The following is a 22,435-nucleotide window of genomic DNA, read 5'->3' as shown; positions in this document are numbered from 1 at the left end:
TTCCCCCGCCATCCGAAGGTAGAGCGTTCCTATGAAACGGTTCGTAAGCCAAAATGTCATAAAGCGAAGAAGTAATTACCATTTATTTACATGGGAAAATTTTGTGAGCGTTCGCAGACCCAAAATAACCTTACCAAATCATGCCAAATAACACATAAAACCTAAAATAACAGTAACATATAGTAAAAGCAGGAATAATATGATAAATACACAGCCTATATAAAGTAGAAATACTTTTCCTCAGTCATTGCCTGAACTTTCTCCTTAGCGAAAACCTCACGCAAGCGCCGTTGGCAAAAACACAGCACAAGCGCTCTCCAGTAACCTTTAAGCTATGAAGCTGCCAAATCATACCAAATAACACGTAAAAATACACAGCCTATATAAAGTAGAAATAATGTATGTACAGTATAGTATCACTTACTGGAATTGGGAAGACAGTGCAGAGCACACTGATGATGGTGTGTTAGACTGAGTCGTCACAGGTTGGGGTGGTGCTGTGGCCCCCACCCTCCAGGCCACCGACCGATACATTGCCGCGAAGCATGCAGGGGTCCAGTGTTAGCCGGAAGGCACACAGCACATCTTGAAGAAAAAAGCCGAAATAAACATGCTAATTAATTAGGTGCCGCCGGACATGTAATTGTCGGCCCAGATCAGTGCCGATTGCCGATTGTATCGCCTCTGATCTGAGCTGACATTTACGTGTGGGGTGACACCTAATTAATTAGCATGTTTATTTCGGCTTTTTTCTTAAAGATGTGCTGTGTGTCTCCCAGCTACCACTGCATTCTCCGCGAATCACGGGGTGGTGGGACACTGGGGTGTCATCTCGTCGTCTGTTTCCATTAGAGCAGGCGGCTCATCTTCTTCTATGACTGCCCGCCTTGATGTCGAAGGTCAAGGTTCGTCGTCTGCTGTGGCTGATGTGGAAGGCTTGCTTGACTGCTGAGCCTCGCGCATCTTTCTATCATACAGTTCTTTGTAAGGACTCAAACCATCTTGCAAATATCCCCTAAACCTACGTACCCTTTCAAAATTAAAGTTGTACTTTATCATTGCAGCGAAAATCTCACGCAGTTGCTTCACGTTCATTTCACTAATGAATTCAGTTTCGATTGTTATCCTTTCCTCTTCCAATTGCGTCAGCTCTTCATCTATCAGTTCTTGGTCATGGGATGCCAAAACCTCTTCAACATCATCTTTGTCAACTTCCACAAGCCAAACTCATGTTGTTCTTAACTTCGTTCATCACGATCGAAACGCTTAATTATTTCTAGTTTTACGCTAAGTGTAACACTCTTACAAGCTCTTTCAGACTTTTCCAATACCTCAGAACTCATCTTGCAAACGGCTGCTCACAGGCACGTGTTAAAGCAATGCCGTTCCGAATCCAGGGGAGAGTGGCTGCTCAGGGCACGTGCTGCCTTTTATCGCGCAATGATTTTTTATCACACGCTGATTTTTTTCATAACAGTGAGAACAGCTTCTGAAAGCGAAAACAGGGTACTAATGTAGGTCTTTCGTAACAGTGAGGTTTCGTAAAGCAAATGTTCGAAAAGCGGGGGACACCTGTACTTTCAAATTTAAGATCACAATCCAAGGTGGACTATTCACCAGAAAGAGGATCCTCTCTATCATTAGTTCCACCTATGATTCTTTAGGAACTTTGAATCTGGTGGTGCTATCAGTTAAGAAGATCCCACAAGATTTATGCAAGGAAGAGTTTGGCTGAAATTACATTATGCCAACATTAGTTGCTCATGAGTGGACAAGCTTGCTGGAAGAACTCTGCCATTTGGAAGACATCAAGGTTTGTTGGATGGTTGACACCCCTGGATTTTTGAGAAACTACTGTTGCACAGTACATCACTTTACAGATGCAAGCGAAGATGGCCATGGAGCAATTACCTACTTATTGTTGCATGACACATGCTCTGTGGTGCACATTGCTTTTATCATGGGAAGATCTAGGGTAGCTCAATTGAAGTCAATTTCTATCCCTCCAAAAAGCTCACAGCTGCTGCAATGGCAAGCCTTATTAACACATTGTGGAGGACAGAGTTGCACGTGCAGCGTCATTACTCAGTTTTTTGGACTGATAGTTCTTCTGCACTGAAGTATATCAAGAATGAAACTTCTAGGTTCCAAACTTTCATTGAAAACAGTTTCAGAAATTCTTAAGGCCTCACAGGCATCTCCATGGAGGTATGTAGCACATAAAGCAACCCAGCAGATGTGGCCTCTAGCAGGTTCAAGGTGAAAGTATTCCTGAAGAATGAACCATGGGAGACAGGGCCTCAGTACCTTCTTGAGCCTGAAAGGAAATGGCCTGTGAAGCCCGATTGTTCTGGAGAATTACTGCTAGATGATCTGCAAGTTAAGGGAAGTGTTGCAGTGAATACTGTGCAGATTGAAGAGGAGGTGGATGCAGTAACGTGTACAATCCATCACTTTTCGTCTTTGACCCATTTGAGGAAGATGGCCCTGGATTCTTAAATTTAAGAACCTGCTCTTGTTTCTTAGTTGGGCGAGGAAGCAATTGAACATGGCTCTTGCTTAGTCTGATTTGGATGAAGAACAGCCAGGAGAGAGAGGCTGAAAAGGCCAAAGGTCAGATTGGCCAAGGTTGTCATCAGTGGAGGAGCTTAGGCTGAAATGGAGGTCATTTGGTTTTGCCAAAGAAAGAGATATCCTGATGAATTCTCAAGTTTGTAAAGGGGAAAAAGTGTGAAAAGGAACACCCATGTTTTCAAGCTTAATCCAGTACTTGAAGATATTGGTTCGGGAATTGGTAGACTGCTTAGGAGAACAGCTATGCTTGAAGAGTCTAAACATTCTGTTATACTGGCAAAGGATCTCTGTATCTCAGATATCCTTCTGAGGTCTGTAGATCAAGAGATGGGACATGGTGGCTATACACACATGTTGTCCAAATTGCACCAAAATATGGGATTCCCAGCGCTAATACAGCTATAAGAAGAATCCTGTTTCCGTATGTTGTTTGTTGACAACTCCAGAATGCCTGTAGATGGCAGATCTGCCTCTGGACAGGATATCTCCAGATGAACCTCATTCCAATTGCAGGATTGGACTACTTTGGACCTTTTGAGGTGAAGCGGTATGGAGTCATTTGTTTATCCGTGAAGACTTCATGTCTCCTAATTTTGTAGTACGTAGTTGTAAGTATTATATGGGCCCAAAAATCGGAACATGTATCTATTTTCTGCCTGCCTGTATTGCATTTTGTTATGCAAATTTGTCACATGGTTGGGGCATGGTAGAAGCAAAATATGTGTATAGTTACATATTCATGCTTTATCCTCATTTAGTTTAGTTTGAGAGGGGTTGAGCCAGGGAATTAATATTTTTTGTTGACCACTAGTGTTATCACTAACTTTGCTTACTTACGATCTTTGCTTATTTCAGTGATTCCTCTAGTTTTGCTAATATTGCTATATTAGATTGTTTGTCTTTGCTGGTTTCATAGTAAAGGATCAAATATACTTTTTTCGACTTGGACCTCAGTTATTTGGAAGCACATCATACAGTATTAATTCCATCACTTGGACTCTCAGCAGATTTGGTTTGTTCTTCAAGTAACCGCTACATCATGCATTGGTCAGACCACACTTTGAGTATTGTGAGCAGTTTTGGGCCCCTTATCAAAGAAAAGATGTGCTGGCATTGTTGAAAGTCCAGGGGAAGTTCAGGACAATGATTTGGGGAATGAAAGGGTTAACATGTGAAGAATGTTTGATGCCTCTGAGCCTGTACTCGTTGGAGTTTAGAAGAACGAGGGAGGATCTCATTGAGACACATCGAATATTGAAATGCTTAGATAGACTGGATGTGGAGAGGATGTTTCCCGTAGTGGGTGAGTTTAGTACCACAGAGCATAGCATCAGAATGGAAAGTCATCCCTTTAGAACAGAAATGAGGAATTTCTTTAGACAGAGGGTGGTAAATTTGTGGAATTCATTGCCATGGATGGCTATGGAGGACGAGTCATTGAGTATATTTAAATCAAAGATTCTTGGTTTGTCAGGATGTCAAAGGTTACAGGGTAAAGGCAGGAGAATGGGGTTTTGAGGGATAATAAATCAGCGATGATGGAATGATGGAACAGACTTGATGGGCCAAGTGATGTCATTCTACTCCTATGTCTTATGGTCTTATGATATAATAAATCAACTAAATTAGTTATTTTCCTAAGGTATTTAAACTAATTTTCCAAGCTCATTGGGTTATCAAATACAGTTGAAGCTTTTGATTGTGGGCCATCTTTAAAATATCCTGTTATGCCTTTCCATTTTCTAGAATTGGTATGTGAAATGGCAAATCATCATAGTGAGGTAGTTCTCTTCAAGTGCAATGTATAGTGTCAAGTTGAGAAAACTGACAACACTGTTAGTATGGGATTTGATTGTATACTAAAATCTATTATGATTTACTTATTGAAGCTGTGCAAGTAGAATTGCTTTTGGTATTTTGAATAAACAGTGGATTCCGTTTAATTGAGACACATTGGGACTAGTACATTTTTGCCCAATTAAGCAGCTACCCCAATTAGCTGATGTTCCATGCAAACAGTTAAAAAGCTATATAAAAAAAAAGACAAGCTATCATTTAACTGTGTAACAAATTATGTGTCTAAATGAAATACAGCATAAATTAGAACACTACCAATACTACTACAGTACTATAAAACTGTATTAGTTCCTAATAGTTATTGATGGAGGAATTCATACAGTATACACATTCTGTTGACTGTAAATTAACAAAATCAGCACAGACACCTGGTGTAAATATGATATGGACTGCCTTCATATGAAGCTTGCAATGATTGCACCTTATAAATCTTCATTTTCATTGCCATATTCAAAATGATTGTCGATACTTTCAAATTCTTCATAATTTCTAACTTGTTGAAGTAGTGAAATCATTTAATTTTCACTTCCACCTTAATGCATGGCATCTCCAAGCGTAAATGCTTGAAACCACAGTGAGCAAAAGTTTTGAATTGTCTTGCTGCTTATTTTTCGCCAACTATCCGTGACAAATATCACTTTTTTAAAACACAAACACATGCACCTGATGCTATTTAAAAACTGTTTGCTCTGAGCATGATAAGGACGGCAAATGCATGTGTCTGACTCTCGTTAGAAACTGTTCAGGAACAGTCTCCTGCCCCAAATTAAGAGATGGCCAAATTAACCGAAATCCACTATAATAAAAGAAAATATAAAATTATGAGATTAACTAAAATGTGTGCTGATCTTTATTGTGAGCTAAGTTATTTGTTAAAATTGGATTAAACATTTAAAGCACATGAGCGTTTTTGCTGGCTTTCTCTTAGTAGTTCAAAATTTTCCAGTTTCTTTCTCCAACTGCATAGCCTGCAGGAAATAGTTAAAATTGAGATATAAAAAGACATTGAGCAATTGTATAGATTAAATGGGCATGATTATGTTTTTCATTTTGTACAGAAAGTTGCATTCATGGTTTCTCTGGGGTTGGTTACACATGATCACCTTGAAGGTAAGAATGTTTTTTTGCTGCTTTTCTCTCTTATATTTGCAAGACCTTTTGCACATGCCATTTTCCTGAGCCTTTCCAGCAACAGCAATAAATTTGTTCAATTAATATTCAGGTCCTTTTATTTGAGAATAGGTTGTAGTGGATCATGTCTATTTTCTTTCATTATAGGATCAATGACCTCAATATGGAAAAAAGAAACGCTGATATGGAGGCAGGAAGTTTATTTAAAGTAAGTGATCTAACCCACTTAGTGGGTTAAATCACTACAAGTTAGAATACTTACTGTTGTAAACTAGGTCTTTCCAGAGTCGATGCTCATTTTTGGGCGCACAGGTGTACGTCAAAATAGCAAGGAATGTAATGAAGTTAGGTTGTTATAGTTGGATTCAGCCCATCTAGGTTAGGAAAGGTTTAAGAGAGCTGTGGAGTACAGTGGGAGAGATTACTCGTAGTTGTTAAAATACTTAGCCTGGAAGAAGTTAGATCTTTGGTAAGGGAATGATCAAGTAAGCTGAAAATCAGCCATTGCCATTTGCTACTTGGGTAAAATGCTACAAGGTATCCAGTCATATCAAGTAACTGTCTTCAGAAGAGATGGTGAAAAAAGTAAACTTGGTTTTAAAGGAAATGAAATCATTGGCCAAATTGAGCTCATTTTTAGCAGTAGTTTGGCAGGAAACTTCCAACAATCAGTCAACTGCAGCACAATGTTTTCAACTTGTTTGTGTAGTCAAAGTCGTCCTCTAGTTTCTCCCACGTTCCAAAGACATGCAGGTTGGTAGGTTTATGGCCAGTGGTAAATTGCCCCTCTAGTGTGGGTGAATTGGGAAAATAAAATGTGAGCAGTGTACGATTAATGTGGATGGGTACTTGGTGGTTTGTGTAGACTCAGTGGGACTAAAGATGCTGATTCCATGCTGTGAGAATCTATGAACTCAATAATACAAGAAGACAGTGGCTTTCAAAAGGCACAATGTTCAATATAAAATAATAAAACAAGCTCAGCTTAGTTTACAAGATCAGTTGATTTTTGATCAGTTATATCTGTTAAATTAGACAGATGACTGAAATACAGATGTCATCTTGGGTGCAAACAGCTAAAGGTAGATTCAAAATTGAGCAAGTTTTGAGGTGGAATCTTTTAATCTTCAAATTTCCACTCAAGCTTATTTTTCATAAGCTTCCACTGCAGAATCAGTTTTAAAATGCAACTTTTGGGTGAGGGTGTGGAATTCATTTTAATGAGCAGATTTTGGTAATCTGCAGGTTAATTACAACCGAATGTTTTTTTTTTACAACTTATAACCATATTTAAAGTATCTTATTCAGAAGTATCCTTAAGTAACATAAGTAATTGAAAATACCTTTAAGGAATTTTGTATAGTCATAATATTTATGCTCATTTTCTTTATAGATTAAACACACACAGGGATATACACACAGACATGCGTTTTTATATATATTATAAAAGATTGTATACGTTGATGTGCCTGGTTCAGATATCGCACATGAGAGAAACAGCTGTGTCCCTGAGCTTGACATCAGCCAACTGCAGTCTGTGACTGCTGTCCTGTAAGCCTGAATCTCTTCCAGTGTGGCAGTCGACCAAGCTACCGACACATAGTCAAACCCGATATGTATGGCATCAGCAGGCTGTGAGAGGCAATTAGCCGTAGATTATTTTCCCTTTGTTCTGTATGCCAGTTATGAATTCTGAAACGTAGAGCCATGTAGACATGGGGTCTGATGCTTTGGCCATCGTGTGCACAAGCGGTTTGTGGTCAACCAACGCTGTGAAATGCCAACACTCCAGTAGAAAATGAAAATGGCAGATGGCCAGGTAGAGGCTGAGAAACTCACTGCACTTCCTCGCGGGGGGGGGGGATGCATAGAGCTGCCAGCTGAAGAAGGCGAGTGGCTGCCACGCACCTCCAACTAACTGTGCACAGCACCCACAGCATGGTCTCAGGCATCAGTAGTGATGGCTACTGGTTCGTTGGGGAGCGGGTGCCCCATTAGGGTCACATTCAAAAGAGCTCATTTGGTATGATCAAATGCTCTGGTTATGTGTACTGATCTCTCAAGCATGCAATTAGTGGCACTGTCTTTAAGGCCACTATACAGGGCAGCATAAGTTCATCAGCTCACGGAATGAAGCAGTGATAGAAATTCATCATACCCAAAAACTCTTGCAGTGCTTTGGTGGTACAGGGCAGTGGAAAGTTCATAAGAGCAGCTTGCACCTTCTGTGGAGATGCAATGGCCAAGCAAGTCAATAGTAGACGACCCAAACTGGCATTTGGCAGGGTTAATAGTCAGCCCATATTGGGTTAAGCACTTGAAAAGTTGTCAAAGCCGTATGTTGGTTGGGACTTCTTGGTATTCGTGCCAAACTGTACGTGGTAAAAACATTGAACCGCTGGCATTTGTCTGCTGACGAGGCTTATTGAGACAGGGAAAGGAGGTATGATGCACCTCTGCCTGAGGTTGAGTGTAGACTATCAACCCTTTTAGCAAGCTCCCTATAGTCCTTCACTGTATATTAGTGAGGGCTGTGCAAACTTGATCAGGTATTTGTTGCATAAAGAGTTCTTTAAAAATAAAATAAGGATGGTGATTGCCCAGGAGAGATAGCATGTGGTCCATTAGTTCTGAAGGTCTAGCGTCACCCAGGCCAGGCAAGGAGAACAGCTGTTTGGCCTGCTCAAACTTGCAGTCCCAAAGTCTATAACACTTGAGTTTTCAGTGACATACTTACCGTATGCAGACAGTTATTCTAGTGGACTCACCACTGTGGCTACAGTGAAACTACTTAGCAGTGCTACAATGTAGTAAAATTTGGTATTGTCTGCAATGATTCCTTGCAACATGAGCTCCAAACCACACAGTAGTGTGCTGCTCCCAAAACTTGGGCAGGTTCAAAGTAACTGCATTGGTTGACATGTTGCTGAGCAAATCTGGAATTGTCCAAGAGCGTTGGGATCACCAATGTATGATTTTGTGAATAAAGCATGTGAGAGTCGTTTTGTGTGCTTAACCAAAGACTTAGCCCTTTATTTCCATTCCAAACAAACGAAGAACAGTCGCCTTACACTGATGCCATTAAGTCAGAAACTGTCTCTTAAAGTGAACACAACTCAATATCGTGTTTGTGAATTATGTAGAACAGTTTCTATTTTGAACAATATTTGTCATCTGTCATCCATCACGTTACCCTACAACAGGGATTCTCAACCTAGCATCCATGGATCCCATGGTTGATGGTAAGGGTCCATGGCATAAAAAATGTTGAGAACCCTTGCTGTATAGTATCAATGACATGAGGGGAGAAAAAGAATGAGATTCTGCAGAAGGCTAAAAAGCAGTACGTCAAATAATCTGCTGATTACTCCAATGCCATGCATCAGTGAGGGTACAAGTAGGAAGCTAGGGAACATGAATGAGTGGCTAAGGAGCTGGTGCAGCAGGGAAGGCATCAGATTCTTGTCCTGGTCCACTGGGGTACCATATGAGGAAAAGAAAAATAGATTGCTCCGGTCTTGTTGCTGAGGAAACTTAAGAATGAATACTGAGGAAAAGCAAAGTATATAGAAACATAGAAAATAGGTGCAGGAGTCGGCCATTCGGCGCTTCGAGCCTGCACCGCCGTTTATTATGATCATGGCTGATTATCCAACTCAGAACCCCGCCCCAGCCTTCCCTCCATACCCCCTGATCCCCGTAGCCACAAGGGCCATATCTAACTCCCTCTTAAATATAGCCAATGAACTGGCCTCAACTGTTTCCTGTGGCAGAGAATTCCACAGATTCACCACTCTCTGTGTGAAGAAGTTTTTCCTAATCTCGGTCCTAAAAGGCTTCCCCTTATCCTCAAACTGTGACCCCTTGTTCTGGACTTCCCCAACATCGGGAACAATCTTCCTGCATCTAGCCTGTCCAATCCCTTTAGGATTTTATATGTTTCAAGAAGATCCCCCCTCAATCTTCTAAATTCCAACGAGTACAAGCCCAGTTCATCCAGTCTTTCTTCATATGAAAGTCCTGCCATCCCAGGAATCAATCTGGTGAACCTTCTTTGTACTCCCTCTATGGCAAGGTTGTCTTTCCTCAGATTAGGGGACCAAAACTGCACACAATACTCCAGGTGTGGTCTCACCAAGGCCTTGTACAACTGCTGTAGTACCTCCCTGCTCCTGTACTCGAATCCTCTCGCTATAAATGCCAGCATACCATTCGCCTTTTTCACCGCCTGCTGTACCTGCATGCCCACTTTCAATGACTGGTGTATAATGACGCCCAGGTCTCGTTGCACCTCCCCTTTTCCTAATCGGCCACCATGCAGATAATAATCTGTTTTCCGCTTTTTGCCACCAAAGTGGATAACTTCACATTTATCCACATTAAATTGCACCTGCCATGAATTTGCCCACTCACCCAACCTATCCAAGTTACTCTGCATCCTCTTAGCATCCTCCTCACAGCTAACACTGCCACCCAGCTTCGTGTCATCCACAAACTTGGAGATGCTGCATTTAATTCCCTCATCCAAGTCATTAATATATATTGTAAACAACTGGGGTCCCAGCACTGAGCCTTGCGGTACCCCACTAGTCACCGCCTGCCATTCTGAAAAGGTCCCGTTTATTCCCACTCTTTGCTTCCTGTCTGCTAACCAATTCTCCATCCACATCAATACCTTACCCCCAATACCGCGTGCTTTAAGTTTGCACACTAATCTCCTGTGTGGGACCTTGTCAAAAGCCTTTTGAAAATCCAAATATACCACATCCACTGGTTCTCCCCTATCCACTCTACTGGTTACATCCTCAAAAAATTCTATGAGATTCGTCAGACATGATTTTCCTTTCACAAATCCATGCTGACTTTGTCCGATGATTTCACCGCTTTCCAAATGTGCTGTTATCACATCTTTGATAACTGACTCCAGCAGTTTCCCCACCACCGACGTTAGGCTAACCGGTCTATAATTCCCCGGTTTCTCTCTCCCTCCTTTTTTAAAAAGTGGAATTACATTAGCCACCCTCCAATCCTCAGGAACTAGTCCAGAATCTAACGAGTTTTGAAAAATTATCACTAATGCATCCACTATTTCTTGGGCTACTTCCTTAAGCACTCTAGGATGCAGACCATCTGGCCCTGGGGATTTATCTGCCTTCAATCCCTTCAATTTACCTAACACCACTTCCCTACTAACAAGTATTTCGCTCAGTTCCTCCATCTCACTGGACCCTCTGTCCCCTACTATTTCTGGAAGATTATTTATGTCCTCCTTAGTGAAGACAGAACCAAAGTAATTATTCAATTGGTCTGCCATGTCCTTGCTCCCCATAATCAATTCACCTGTTTCTGTCTGTAGGGGACCTACATTTGTCTTTATCAGTCTTTTCCTTTTTGCATATCTATAAAAACTTTTACAGTCAGTTTTTATGTTCCCTGCCAGTTTTCTCTCATAATCTTTTTTCCCCTTCCTAATTAAGCCCTTTGTCCTCCTCTGCTGAACTCTGAATTTCTCCCAGTCCTCAGGTGAGCCACTTTCTCTGGCTAATTTGTATGCTTCTTCTTTGGAATTGATACTATCCCTAATTTCTCTTGTCAGCCACGGGTGCACTACCTTCCTTGATTTATTCTTTTGCCAAACTGGGATGAACAATTGTTGTAGTTCATCCATGCAACCTTTAAATGCTTGCCATTGCATATCCACCGTCAATCCTTTAAGTGTCATTTGCCAGTCTATCTTAGCTAATTCACATCTCATACCTTCAAAGTTACCCCTCTTTAAGTTCAGAACCTTTGTTTCTGAATTAACTATGTCACTCTCCATCTTAATGAAGAATTCCACCATATTATGGTCACTCTTACCCAAGGGGCCTTTCACGACAAGATTGCTAATTAACCCTTCCTCATTGCTCAAAACCCAGTCCAGAATAGCCTGCTCTCTAGTTGGTTCCTCGACATGTTGGTTCAAAAAAACCATCCCGCATACATTCCAAGAAATCCTCTTCCTCAGCACCTTTACCAATTTGGTTCACCCAATCTACATGTAGATTGAAGTCACCCATTATAACTGCTGTTCCTTTATTGCACACATTTCTAATTTCCTGTTTAATACCATCTCCGACCTCACTACTACTGTTAGGTGGCCTGTACACAACTCCCACCAGCGTCTCCTGCCCCTTAGTGTTACGCGGCTCTACCTATATCGATTCCACATCTTCCCGGCTTATGTCCTTCCTTTCTATTGCGTTAATCTCTTCTTTAACTGGCAACGCCACCCCACCTCCCCTTCCTTCATGTCTATCCCTCCTGAATATTGAATATCCCTGAACGTTGAGCTCCCATCCTTGGTCACCCTGGAGCCATGTCTCTGTGACACCAACTATATCATAATCATTAATAACAATCTGCACTTTCAATTCATCCACCTTATTACGAATGCTCCCTGCATTGACACACAAAGCCTTCAGGCGCTCTTTTACAACTCTCTTAGCCCTTGTACAATTACGTTGAAAAGTGGCCCTTATTAATGCTTGCCCTGGATTTGTCGGCCTGCCACTTTTACTTTTCTCCTTAGTACTTTTTGCTTCTACCCTCACTTTACACCCCTCTGTCTCTCTGCACTGGTTCCCATTCCCCTGTTGTGAACTAACCTCCTCACGCCTAGCCTCTTTAATTTGATTCCCACCCCCCAACCATTCTAGTTTAAAGTCACCTCATGTATATATATATATTTTTTTTTACGTGCAAGTGTACTGGAAGTATTTTGTTTTCCTGTAACTACTATCTTTGATTTTACGCAGAAATACAAAGCAAGAGACAAGAAAGGAAACGACGAACAACTGCAAATCCAGTGTATAGTGGAGCGATCTTTGAACCAGAGGTACTAATTTAGTATCCTAAACTTCATCCAACACCTAGTTTTTGCAAGGGAGTGGGGTGCTAAAAACAAGAGGACATAGGTTTAAGAACAGAGACAAGAGTTTTGAAAGAAACATCAGGAGCATTCTCTTCATTTACAGGCTTGTGCGTATTTGGAATGAGCTTCCAGAAATAGTGTTTTAGGTGGGCACATTAGCAAAATTTAAAAGATATCTTGATACATACAGGGATAGGAGATGTTTAGAGGGCTATAGACCAAATGCAGGCAGATGGGATTAGCTCACTGGGACATATAGTCAGCATGGATTAGTTGGGCAGAAGAACCTGTTTCCATGCAGAATGATGCTATGACTGTATTTAAATCATTAAAGATGCCTTCTCGTATAGTTAATGTTGTTACATAGTCCTTATCGGTGAACATCACCAACCTCACATTGAGCTAAGATAAATAACAATGGAAAACAAAGATTTTGCTTCCTGAATACTTCTAGATATATCTTATGGAATTTGGGCTGCTGATCATGAAGGTCACCATGAAATCTCCCCACTATGCACCATTTTTTTTGAAAGTGTCTATATCTGATTTTTCAATTCATAATTCAAGTCAGAATAACTGATGTCAAGATTAAGGAAGACTTTTTTTTGGTCCACAAATCAAACAGATCATCAATGATAGGCAAGTTGAAGAACTCCTCGAGGGACAAGAGAAAATTGCATGGAAGGCATTTAAGGATGTTGAAAATGTTCTTGGCAGCCACAAAGCACCAAATGATGTGCAGCCAGTTGACAACATGCTTCAAGCATATAAAACCATGAAGTGCAACATGTCACTAAAGATTCATTTTCTGAATTCCCATTTAGATTTCTTCCCTGCAAATGTTGGCGCTATCAGTGATAGACATGGTGAAAGGTTTCACCAGGACATTGCAGTCATGGAGAAACAGTATCAGGACAACTGATATCCATCAATGCTGGCTAAATATTGTTGGGCACTTAAAGCGAGAAGCCTTGGACATTGAGTACAAACAAAGTTCATCAACAAAACATTTTTAGCTTCATTGAACTATTGCAAAGTGTCAGCACAATTGTGCAGTTAAACACATTATATTCAATGAAAGTTAATTTCTTATTTCTTCAAATTGCTACGTGATACAAGTAGTCTGAAATTTTATTTGTGTTCAGCTTCAAGCAGTCTATTATAAACAAAAAAAAATTCAGAGGAAACAACACTTTTGGAAAAAAAATGCTGTTCAGTGTAATTAGGCAAACCATGGAAATTCCAGTTCCCAACATCTCAGTACTTAGATTGATAGATTGAAACTGCACAATAAATTATGTTATTAAGAGCACCAAAATACCTGTAATTCCTAAACCCAGTCAAACAAGGTCATATTTTATAGAATTGCAATATCAATTTAGGAAAGATTTTGATAGGAATAGTTGAATCTTTCCAGTCTGTGCTATTCCCATGCCCTTCAGTAATTTTCTGAATTATTTTCAGTTGTTTTGAGAATTGATTAATTTGGTGTAAGCTTCTTTTCAGGAAGCCACTTTAATACATAATCAGTAGAAGAGATAACTCTGCAATCTAATTTTGCAGGCTAGTTAATTTTTAACCTGCCTTCCACTCAGGCTATCATTAATTCTGCTTATTAAGAATTTTTAAAAAAGAGATTTTCTCATATAGGATGGAGAGAATAATAAAAAAATTTAATCTGTTTAGTACTCAAAGGATTAAATGGGAATAAATATCAAGGATGATTTCTGTATGATGTCATAGATTTATTGCCATCCATTAAACATGTAAATCTCTAATTTTAATACTTTCAAATAGTTAACATGAATTAATGCATATTTTAAATATACTGTTAATAAATGTAATATCTCACTTAATATGTTTTAGAATGCTGTATTATGGTGTTTTAATAAGCTTTATATCGTATATCTGTAATAACTATATAAATTATAGTTCTTGGTTTTTGTATTACTTTTGTAAACTAACGTTTGGATTTCTCGGTAGCATTATGAAATGCCTTTTGAATTTGCAATGATAGAATCAGAGGGATCAGGGTTAGTGGGAAGAGCATGCAAACCAGGGGATGAATTGTTTTATTCTTTGTTTCTGAGATTTGCACTATTTTCTTCTTTGTAATACAGCGCAAAAAATCTGCAGTAACTTACTTGAACAGTCCTGTGCAGCCTGGGACACGGAGAAGAGGTAACTTTGTGTAAACAAGTGAATATTTGGAAGTTCTATTGTTCACTTTTACTTGTCATTCACTATAACTAATAGGGATGGCACAACTAGTCTTGAGAAATAAAGCCTTGGTTTTGAAAGCATAAGTAATGTAACAAAATAATTTTTCATTTATCTAAAGGAAATTTGTTCAATAAGTATACATTCCCTTTAGCTTACCTGTTCATATCAATACATATTAAAGATAATAAGTTATTACTATTAAAAACGACTTGATTTTTAAAGAAGTCAAAAATTTGAGCACCATTGTAAAGAGCAGGCACTTGTCCAAAAAGAATAAATCGATATGGATACTCTTGGATATCAGCTAATACCCAATTTAGAAATGTTTCTCTACAAGCCGCAAGTCTTGAGAACTTTTCCCTTTTGGTAACAATACATTTCTAACTCCTACGTCAAAACATTTGTTTGCTGAGCATAAGACTTGTAACCACTCTATTGTACTGCGGTAATCTAGTGGTTTCAAGCCTTGTACTCAGATAATATCTCTGTATCACACTACTAGCAGTGTCTTCAAATATTTTCTCCATATCACACACTGACGTCTGATTTCCAAGAATTGCGAGACTGAGAGCTTTGCACGTTTGTCATTACTGAACAATGTTCAACATTTCAAAAAACATTAACATTTCATACAATTGCAAAACAAAAGTCAATAGTTACAGACACACTAAGATTCTGCAGGTTCTGGAAATCTTGAGCAACACACACAAAATGCTGGTGGAACAGGCAGGCAGCATCTGTGGAGGGAAATGTACAGTCAACATTTCAAGTCGAAGTTTTTCATCAAGACTTCATCAGTGCAGATGAAAAGTCTCATCCGAAACTTCAACTGTTTATTTCCCTCCGTGGATGCTACCTGACTTGCTGAGATGCTCCAGCAATTTTTGTGTGTTACTTAAGAATAACACTGACTTCCCTTTTACTATAATTGACAGATCCCTGTATCCTCGCTCAGTGTCTTCTGTCTTTGACAGCGGAAAGATGGAATTTCTTTGGTCCCAGTCTTTCATCTCACAAGCCTGTTTTCTACAGTTTCTGCCAGCTTCAGCTAGATTTCACTGCCAAACATTTTCTCCTCCACCTTAAGCATTTTAAAGGGACCATTAGCTTTGCAACTCTCTGGTCTGCTCTTCTGTTCCATCAACCACTCATCTTCTAGTATTTTTTTCATGTAATTATGGACATTATCTCTTCACTTCCTATAATATAGGCTAACAAGTGAAACAGCCATTTAATTGCACTTCTTCCAATCCTGCATACTAAATCCAGTTTTTACAATGTAATCTCTACATTGTAGAAACCAAATGTAGATCAGGTATCTGCATTGTAGGGCACCTACATTCATTCTTCAGGGTGACTCAGTGTTCATTTTTGTCTGCCTCCTTAATTCTTCACTCCACTTCCACTCCAATCTATGTGTCTATAGCCTCCTGCACTGTTATAACACAACCCAACGTATGCTTCGTCTTTTGTCAGGACACTTTGCAGCCTTCAGAACTAAAGGTACAACTGAAGGTATAACTTTCTCTATCTGCATCAGAATTGGCTGTTTTGGCTGTAAGTGATACTGGCTCAGTTTTTCTCTCTTCATTAATATAGCCAGACCTGCTCAGCATATCCTTTAGCCTCATGTACTCTCCTTTTATAACAGATCTCAACTCATAGTTTTCATTCTTTATTTATAATTCCCCCAATAATTCCATTGACTAGATGATCTTGATACTTGCAACGCACACGGAATGCTGGAGGAACTCAGCAAGTCAGGCAGCATCTATGGAGGGGAATAAATAGTTGAGTTTTGAGCTGAGACCTTTCATCAGGAGGGAAAGGAAGGAGATGAATATGAAGGTGAGAGGAGGGGAAGATGTGCAATATGGCAGTTGATAGATGAAACTAGGTCAAGGGGAAGGTGGGTGGGTGGGTGGGAGAGAGGGTGAAGTAAGACTAAGTGGGGATAAGTGGAAGAGGTGTAGGGCTGAAGAAATTAATAGTAGAGGACAGTGGACTGTGGAAGAAAGGGAAGGAGAAGAACCAAAGGGAGGTGATGGACAAGTGTGAGAAGAGAACGGGTGAGAGGCTTACCAGAATGCGGAATGAGCAAGAGAGAGAGGGGTGGGAGTGAAAATTACCGTAAATTAGTCAAATTGATGTTCTTCCCATTAGGTTGGAAGCCACCCAGATGGAATATGAGGTGTTGCTCCTCCAACCTAAGTTTGGCCTCATCACGGCAGTGGAGGAGGGCGTGGACAAATATGTCAGAATGCGAATGGGAAGTCAAATTACAATAGTTTTGTCTTTTATGGCAGACAGAGTGAAGGCGCTTGACAAAGCTATCCCCAATCTGCATTGGGTGTCACTGATATAAAGAAGGCTGCACAGGGAACAGCAGATAGAGTACATGGGAACACCATGGCAAAGCATGCTTCCCCATATTGAAGATGTTCCTTTGTTCAATTCGTTACTCCCCATCTTCACAGAAATTTGCTTTCTTTCTTGCCCAGTTCTGACAAAGAGTCTTTGACCTAAAACATTAACTCTTTTTCTCTTTCTGTAGATGCTGCCTTTCCAGCATTTCCAGGTCTTATTTCAGATTTCCAATATCTGCAATTTTTAATTTTCTTTCTTTCCAGACTACTAAGCAAATAAGTAGTGACATATTGTACAAAGCAATATAATAAGGAGGTAACTCATTCTGCAGGAACACAAGAATATCGTTTTTCAGTGATATCCTTTACTCCACATACCAAATGCTATTGTCCCAATCTTCACCTCCCCCAGCCCCTTCCACCAATTCCCCAGTCATCATGAACTGATCTTCACTACTTAGCAGGTGAGAAGGGCTGTGGGGAAACTCAAACACAGCAAGGCATTGGGACCAGATAGTGTGACCTCAAGGTCCTGAATGGGTGTGCTGAGCAACTGTGTGGAGTTCTACAGCGCATTTTCAAATCTGAGTCTCAGCCTAGAAAGGGCCCTAACCCCAAGAAAGGCCAACCAAAAGTCTTGAATGACTGCCGTCCAGTGGCCCTGACCTCACACATCATGAAGACCCTAGAGAGTCTTGTCCCGGCTCACCTCTAATTCCTGGTCAGATCAGATCTCGATCCCTTACAGTTTGTTTACCAAGAGCACATCGGAGTTGACGATGCTGTCACTTACCTGCTGAACAGAGCCTCCTACCATTTGTATCAGCAGGGCAACACTGGGAGGACCATGTTTTTTGATTTCTCAAGTGGCTTTGATACCATCCAGCCCTCATTGCTGGGGGAAAAGCTCTATTTAATGCAGGCTGGCACTTCCATTGTATCCTGGATAATGGAATACCTGACTGGCAGACCACAGTTTGTGCGGCTCTGAACTGTGTTAGACATGGCTATAAGCAGCACTGGAGCCTCACAGGAGATTGTATTGGCTTCCTTCCTGTTTACCGTATATGTCTCGGACTTTGGAGACCTCACTGAGTCAAGTCATCTGCAGAAATTCTCTGATGACTCCAAAATAGCTGGGTGTATAAAGGGAGGTCAAGAGGATGAATACAGGGCCCTGGTGGAGGACTTTGTCAAATGGTGCAAACTGAATCATCTGCAGCTCAGCCTCAGTAAGACAAAGGAGATGATGATGGACTTCAGGAAGACTAAGCTCCCTGTTACTATCGATGATGAGGACCTACAAGTGCCGGGGGCGGGGGGGGGGGGCACCTGGATGACAGACGTGAAAGGAGCACCAACACAGAGGTTGTGTACAAGAAGGGCCAGAGTCACCTGTATTTCCTGAGGAGACTGAGGTCCTTTGGAGTATGCAGGCCTTTCCTTCACATGTTCTACCAGTCTGTTGTCGGCAGTACAATCTTCTATGCGGTGGTGTGCTGGGGCAATGGCATCAACACAGGTGATGCCAACAGGCTCAATAAAATGATTACAAAGGCTGGTTCTGTTATAGGGGTCAAACAGGACACTCTGGAGGTTGTGGTAGAACAAAGGACCCTATGGAAAATCCTGGCAATTTTGGACCATGTTTCTCACCCTCTGCATGCCACCTTGGCTGAACAGAAGAGCACTTTCAGTAATAGACTAAGAGAACTGCGCTGCTCCAAAGAGCGCTATATGAGGTCATTCTTACCCCTGGCCATTAGGCTGTATAATGAGTCAACCTATAGCTGGGGAAGTGATGATCTACTTCTATTAGACTATTTGAGGTAACTTATATTTTATTCTTTCTTACTTCTCTTATATTTGTATATCTGTGCACTTGCAATACTACTGTGACACTAATTTCCTTTGGAATCAATAAAATATCTATCGCTCTACTGAGTAGAATTAACTATCTTCAGTATAAACACGAACTTTATCTATCACACTCTTTTTATCAACATTATTATTTACATAAAAACGTGTAGTAAAAGGCCACTATTTTTTAATGTATAGTGTGTTCTGGACACATTGGGACTGTACATTTTGGCCAATTAAGCAGCTGGACCAATTAGCCAAAGTTTCATGGAAGTAGTTTTAAAAAAGTATATAAAAAACAAACTACCATTTAACTGAGTAACAAATAATGTATTTAAATGAAATACAGAATAAATTAGAACATTACCAAAACTACTGCAGTACTATAAAACTATGTATTGATTCTTTATAGTTATCGACGGGGGGATTCATTCAGTGTATGCTGACATGTTCTTTTGGTTGATTGTAAATGAACAAAATCAGCGCAGATACCTAGTGTAAATAGTGGACTGCCTTTAAACAGTGCTTTCAGTGACTGCATCCTCCAAATCTTCATTCTCATTGCAACATCAGTGAAGACCCCCTTTTTTGTTATTGCTGAGATGGTATCAAATTTGTGTTCTTATTATTAAGACCAGCATTCCTCAATGTAAATTTCTGGAAGAGATCTTATATAAATGACTTTTAATTTTAGAAACTGAAGTTAGAGTGACTTTAAATCCATCAAATGTAATAAGTTGTGTATTAGAATTGAGATTGAAACGGCTACTATAGTACAATACACACTGGCCTTCCAATCTATGGTAGGTTGATTTTATTAAAACCTTTAAAACAACAATTCCCGGTATTGGTTTTGAGGATCATCTTATGATTGATCCATAACTTTTTTATTGATTGTTTGATATTTAAATCTGAAGTACTTTTGGAATTCTGATAGGAAAATCCATAATGTTTAAAATTCATTACATTTAGTTCTTAAAATTTACTATATTGCAATTAATAGTTTCATCCTAGTGTTAAACCTCTGTACGTTGTAAATCAAGTAACATTTATTATGACAAATTTATTAACTTCATTTTATTCCATTTGTTAATCAATTAATGCCATTTGTTACTGCATTTTCCTTGTTTTGACTTTTTAAACGTACAATTGTGTATTAACGCTGTCTGTGCTCCCCCTTTCTCTTAATGGCAGCCAATGAGGATCAATGGTTGAAGGTATGTGTTTGTATATATTTTGTTGTTCTTGTTTTCTTTCTTACGTGTAGGTCGCCCTCCTAAGTACAATCACGTGTTGGGTTTGGGGGCAATGGCACCTTCCTCCCCTCCGAGTCATCCTGCCTCCCCAGATTTCGAAAAAACAGAGAATTTGCTCAGTTTTGCTGCTTCAGCACAGTCTGCATCCAGTCCCAGCTCTGTAGATGTAAGTTACATATTTCACAGGGTTACCTAGCCAGAGCATTCATTTTCACAGTTTACGTAATATTTTAACATGGGCAGCAGTCTATAAAAATGGAATAACAGTCATTTGAACAAAAACGTGAGCTTCCCACACTTCCTCCTCACCCTTCACCTCCGTTTCTTTCTACATCTCTTCTATGCATGTAGTTACTAAACAAAGCTTCCAGCTTCACACAACAGCACAATATTATTGTATGCAGTGCAAAGTGCATCATACAGTATATTGCAACCGTGGTTAACATTCCTGTCTATATTCTTGATGTATTCTTGATTGCTCTAAGTCCATTCTCTAGAAGAATGGATTGACTCTTCAATTATTGTTAACATTATTATTATAATATAATGAAATGAAATTTTGTTGCTTTCAATTTGACATATCCCAGACAATGAAGTTTTGCATGCTTTCAGATGTAAGGAATCAATATGCGTTGTGAGTGGCTCACCCAGTTTCCACAATACTAATTAACATGAAGTATGAACTTGGATTTTCAGAAGGCCTTTGACAAGGTGCCACACATGAGGCTGCTTTACAAGCACATGTTATTACAGAAAAGGTTCTAGCATTGATAAAGGCGCTTCTGGTCGGCTGCCAGTGACTAATGGTGTTCCACAGGGAGTTAGGACTGATTCTTTTTACGTTATATGTCAGTGATTTGGATGATAGAATTGACGGGTTTGTTGCAAAGTTTGCAGACGATACAAAGATTGGTGGAGGAGCAGGTACTTTTGAGAAGAATGGGCAAAGAAGTAGCAGGTGGAATATAGTGTTGGGAAGTGTATGGTCCTGCACTTTGGTAGAAGAAATGAAAGGGTTGACTATTTTCTAAATGGAGAGGAAAATACAAAAATCTGAGGTGCAAATAAGTTTGGGAGTCCTTGTGCCGGATTCCCTAAAGGTTAATTTGCGGTTGAGTCTGTGGTAAGGAAGGCAAATACGATGTTACATTCATTTCAAGAGGACTAGAATATAAAAGCAAGGATGTAATATTGAGACCTTGTAAAGCACTGCTGAGGCCTCACTTGGAGTCTTGTGTGCAGTTCTGGGCCCCTTATCTTAAAATGAATGTGCTGAAACTGAAGAGGGTTCAAAGGAGAGGTTCACAAAAATGATTTCAGGATTAAAAGGCTTGTCATATGAAGAGTGTTTGATGGCTCTGGGCCTGTATTCACTCGAATTTAGAAGAATGAGAGGTGACCTAATTGAAACCTATCGAATGGTGAAAGGCCTTGATTGAGTGAATGTGGAAAGGATGTTTCCTATGGTGGGAGTGTCTAAGACCAGAGGACACAGCCTCAAAATAGAGGGGTGTCCTTTTAGAACAGAGATGAGGAAGAATTTCTTTAGCCAGAGAGAGGGAAATTTGATGCCATAGGCATCTGTGGAGGCCAAGCTTTTATGTATATTTAAGGCAGAGGTTGACAGATTCTTGATTGGTCAGGGCATGAAGGGATACAGAGGAAAGGCAGGAGACTGGGGCAGAGAAGAAAAATGGATCAGCCATTGTGAAATGGCGGAGCAGACTCAATGGGTCATATGGCCTATATCTGCTCCTATATCTTATTGTCTTATGAAACAGGGATCACATTAGTATATTTATAGTGATGTGTTAATAATTTTCAATGGCAAAGGCATATTTGGGGAAAACTAGATATAACTTCATTACTTAGAAATAGTAATGCACTAGTGTTAACAGAAATGAATATTTCCTTACCCATCATTGATGTCGCTGCCAATAGTGAGTACAAAACTTAAACTCTGAAGGTTTTAAATATCTTGTTTTGAAGCATAGAGTATGGTTTATTAGCATTTTGCTGCATAGAATCTTGGTTCACTGTTGCTCAAAACCATTAAATGTTGTAGAATCTAATCAGCCACTTGCTGTTTCATCAGAATTCATTGGTGAACCAGTTGCTGTTAGTACCTTTAGAACTGATTGACTATTGCCAGCTGGATTAATTATTGTTGTAAATACTTGCAAAGCCAGTTCATGGTGTGTGGGAATTTCATTTTTGGGAATGGGCTGTAACTGGTTTATTTCCAAGACACTGAT

The 22,435-nt window shown here is 39.9% G+C and overlaps 1 protein-coding gene across 6 annotated transcripts in view; it reads left to right on the top strand.

Moving 5' to 3' along the window:
* phf21aa (PHD finger protein 21Aa) overlaps window positions 1-22,435 on the top strand; it is a 406,388-nt gene that overhangs the window by 355,869 nt on the left and 28,084 nt on the right. For 4 of the 6 annotated variants that reach the window (XM_063062214.1, XM_063062212.1, XM_063062215.1 and 1 more), the window contains 4 exons: window positions 5,490-5,541; window positions 12,360-12,439; window positions 14,596-14,656; window positions 20,192-20,346. In XM_063062214.1, coding sequence (XP_062918284.1) covers window positions 5,490-5,541; window positions 12,360-12,439; window positions 14,596-14,656; window positions 20,192-20,346 — 348 coding nt within the window. Of the gene's footprint in view, window positions 1-5,489; window positions 5,542-12,359; window positions 12,440-14,595; window positions 14,657-20,118; window positions 20,142-20,191; window positions 20,347-22,435 lie in introns of all 6 variants that reach the window. The other 2 variants (XM_063062216.1, XM_063062213.1) reach the window with 1 other exon arrangement.

Source organism: Mobula hypostoma, chromosome 11 (assembly GCF_963921235.1).
Source record: "Mobula hypostoma chromosome 11, sMobHyp1.1, whole genome shotgun sequence".
NCBI lineage: Eukaryota > Metazoa > Chordata > Chondrichthyes > Myliobatiformes > Myliobatidae > Mobula > Mobula hypostoma.
Note: the sequence above shows the minus strand (reverse complement) of the source record. Positions and strands in the feature narration are given on the sequence as shown.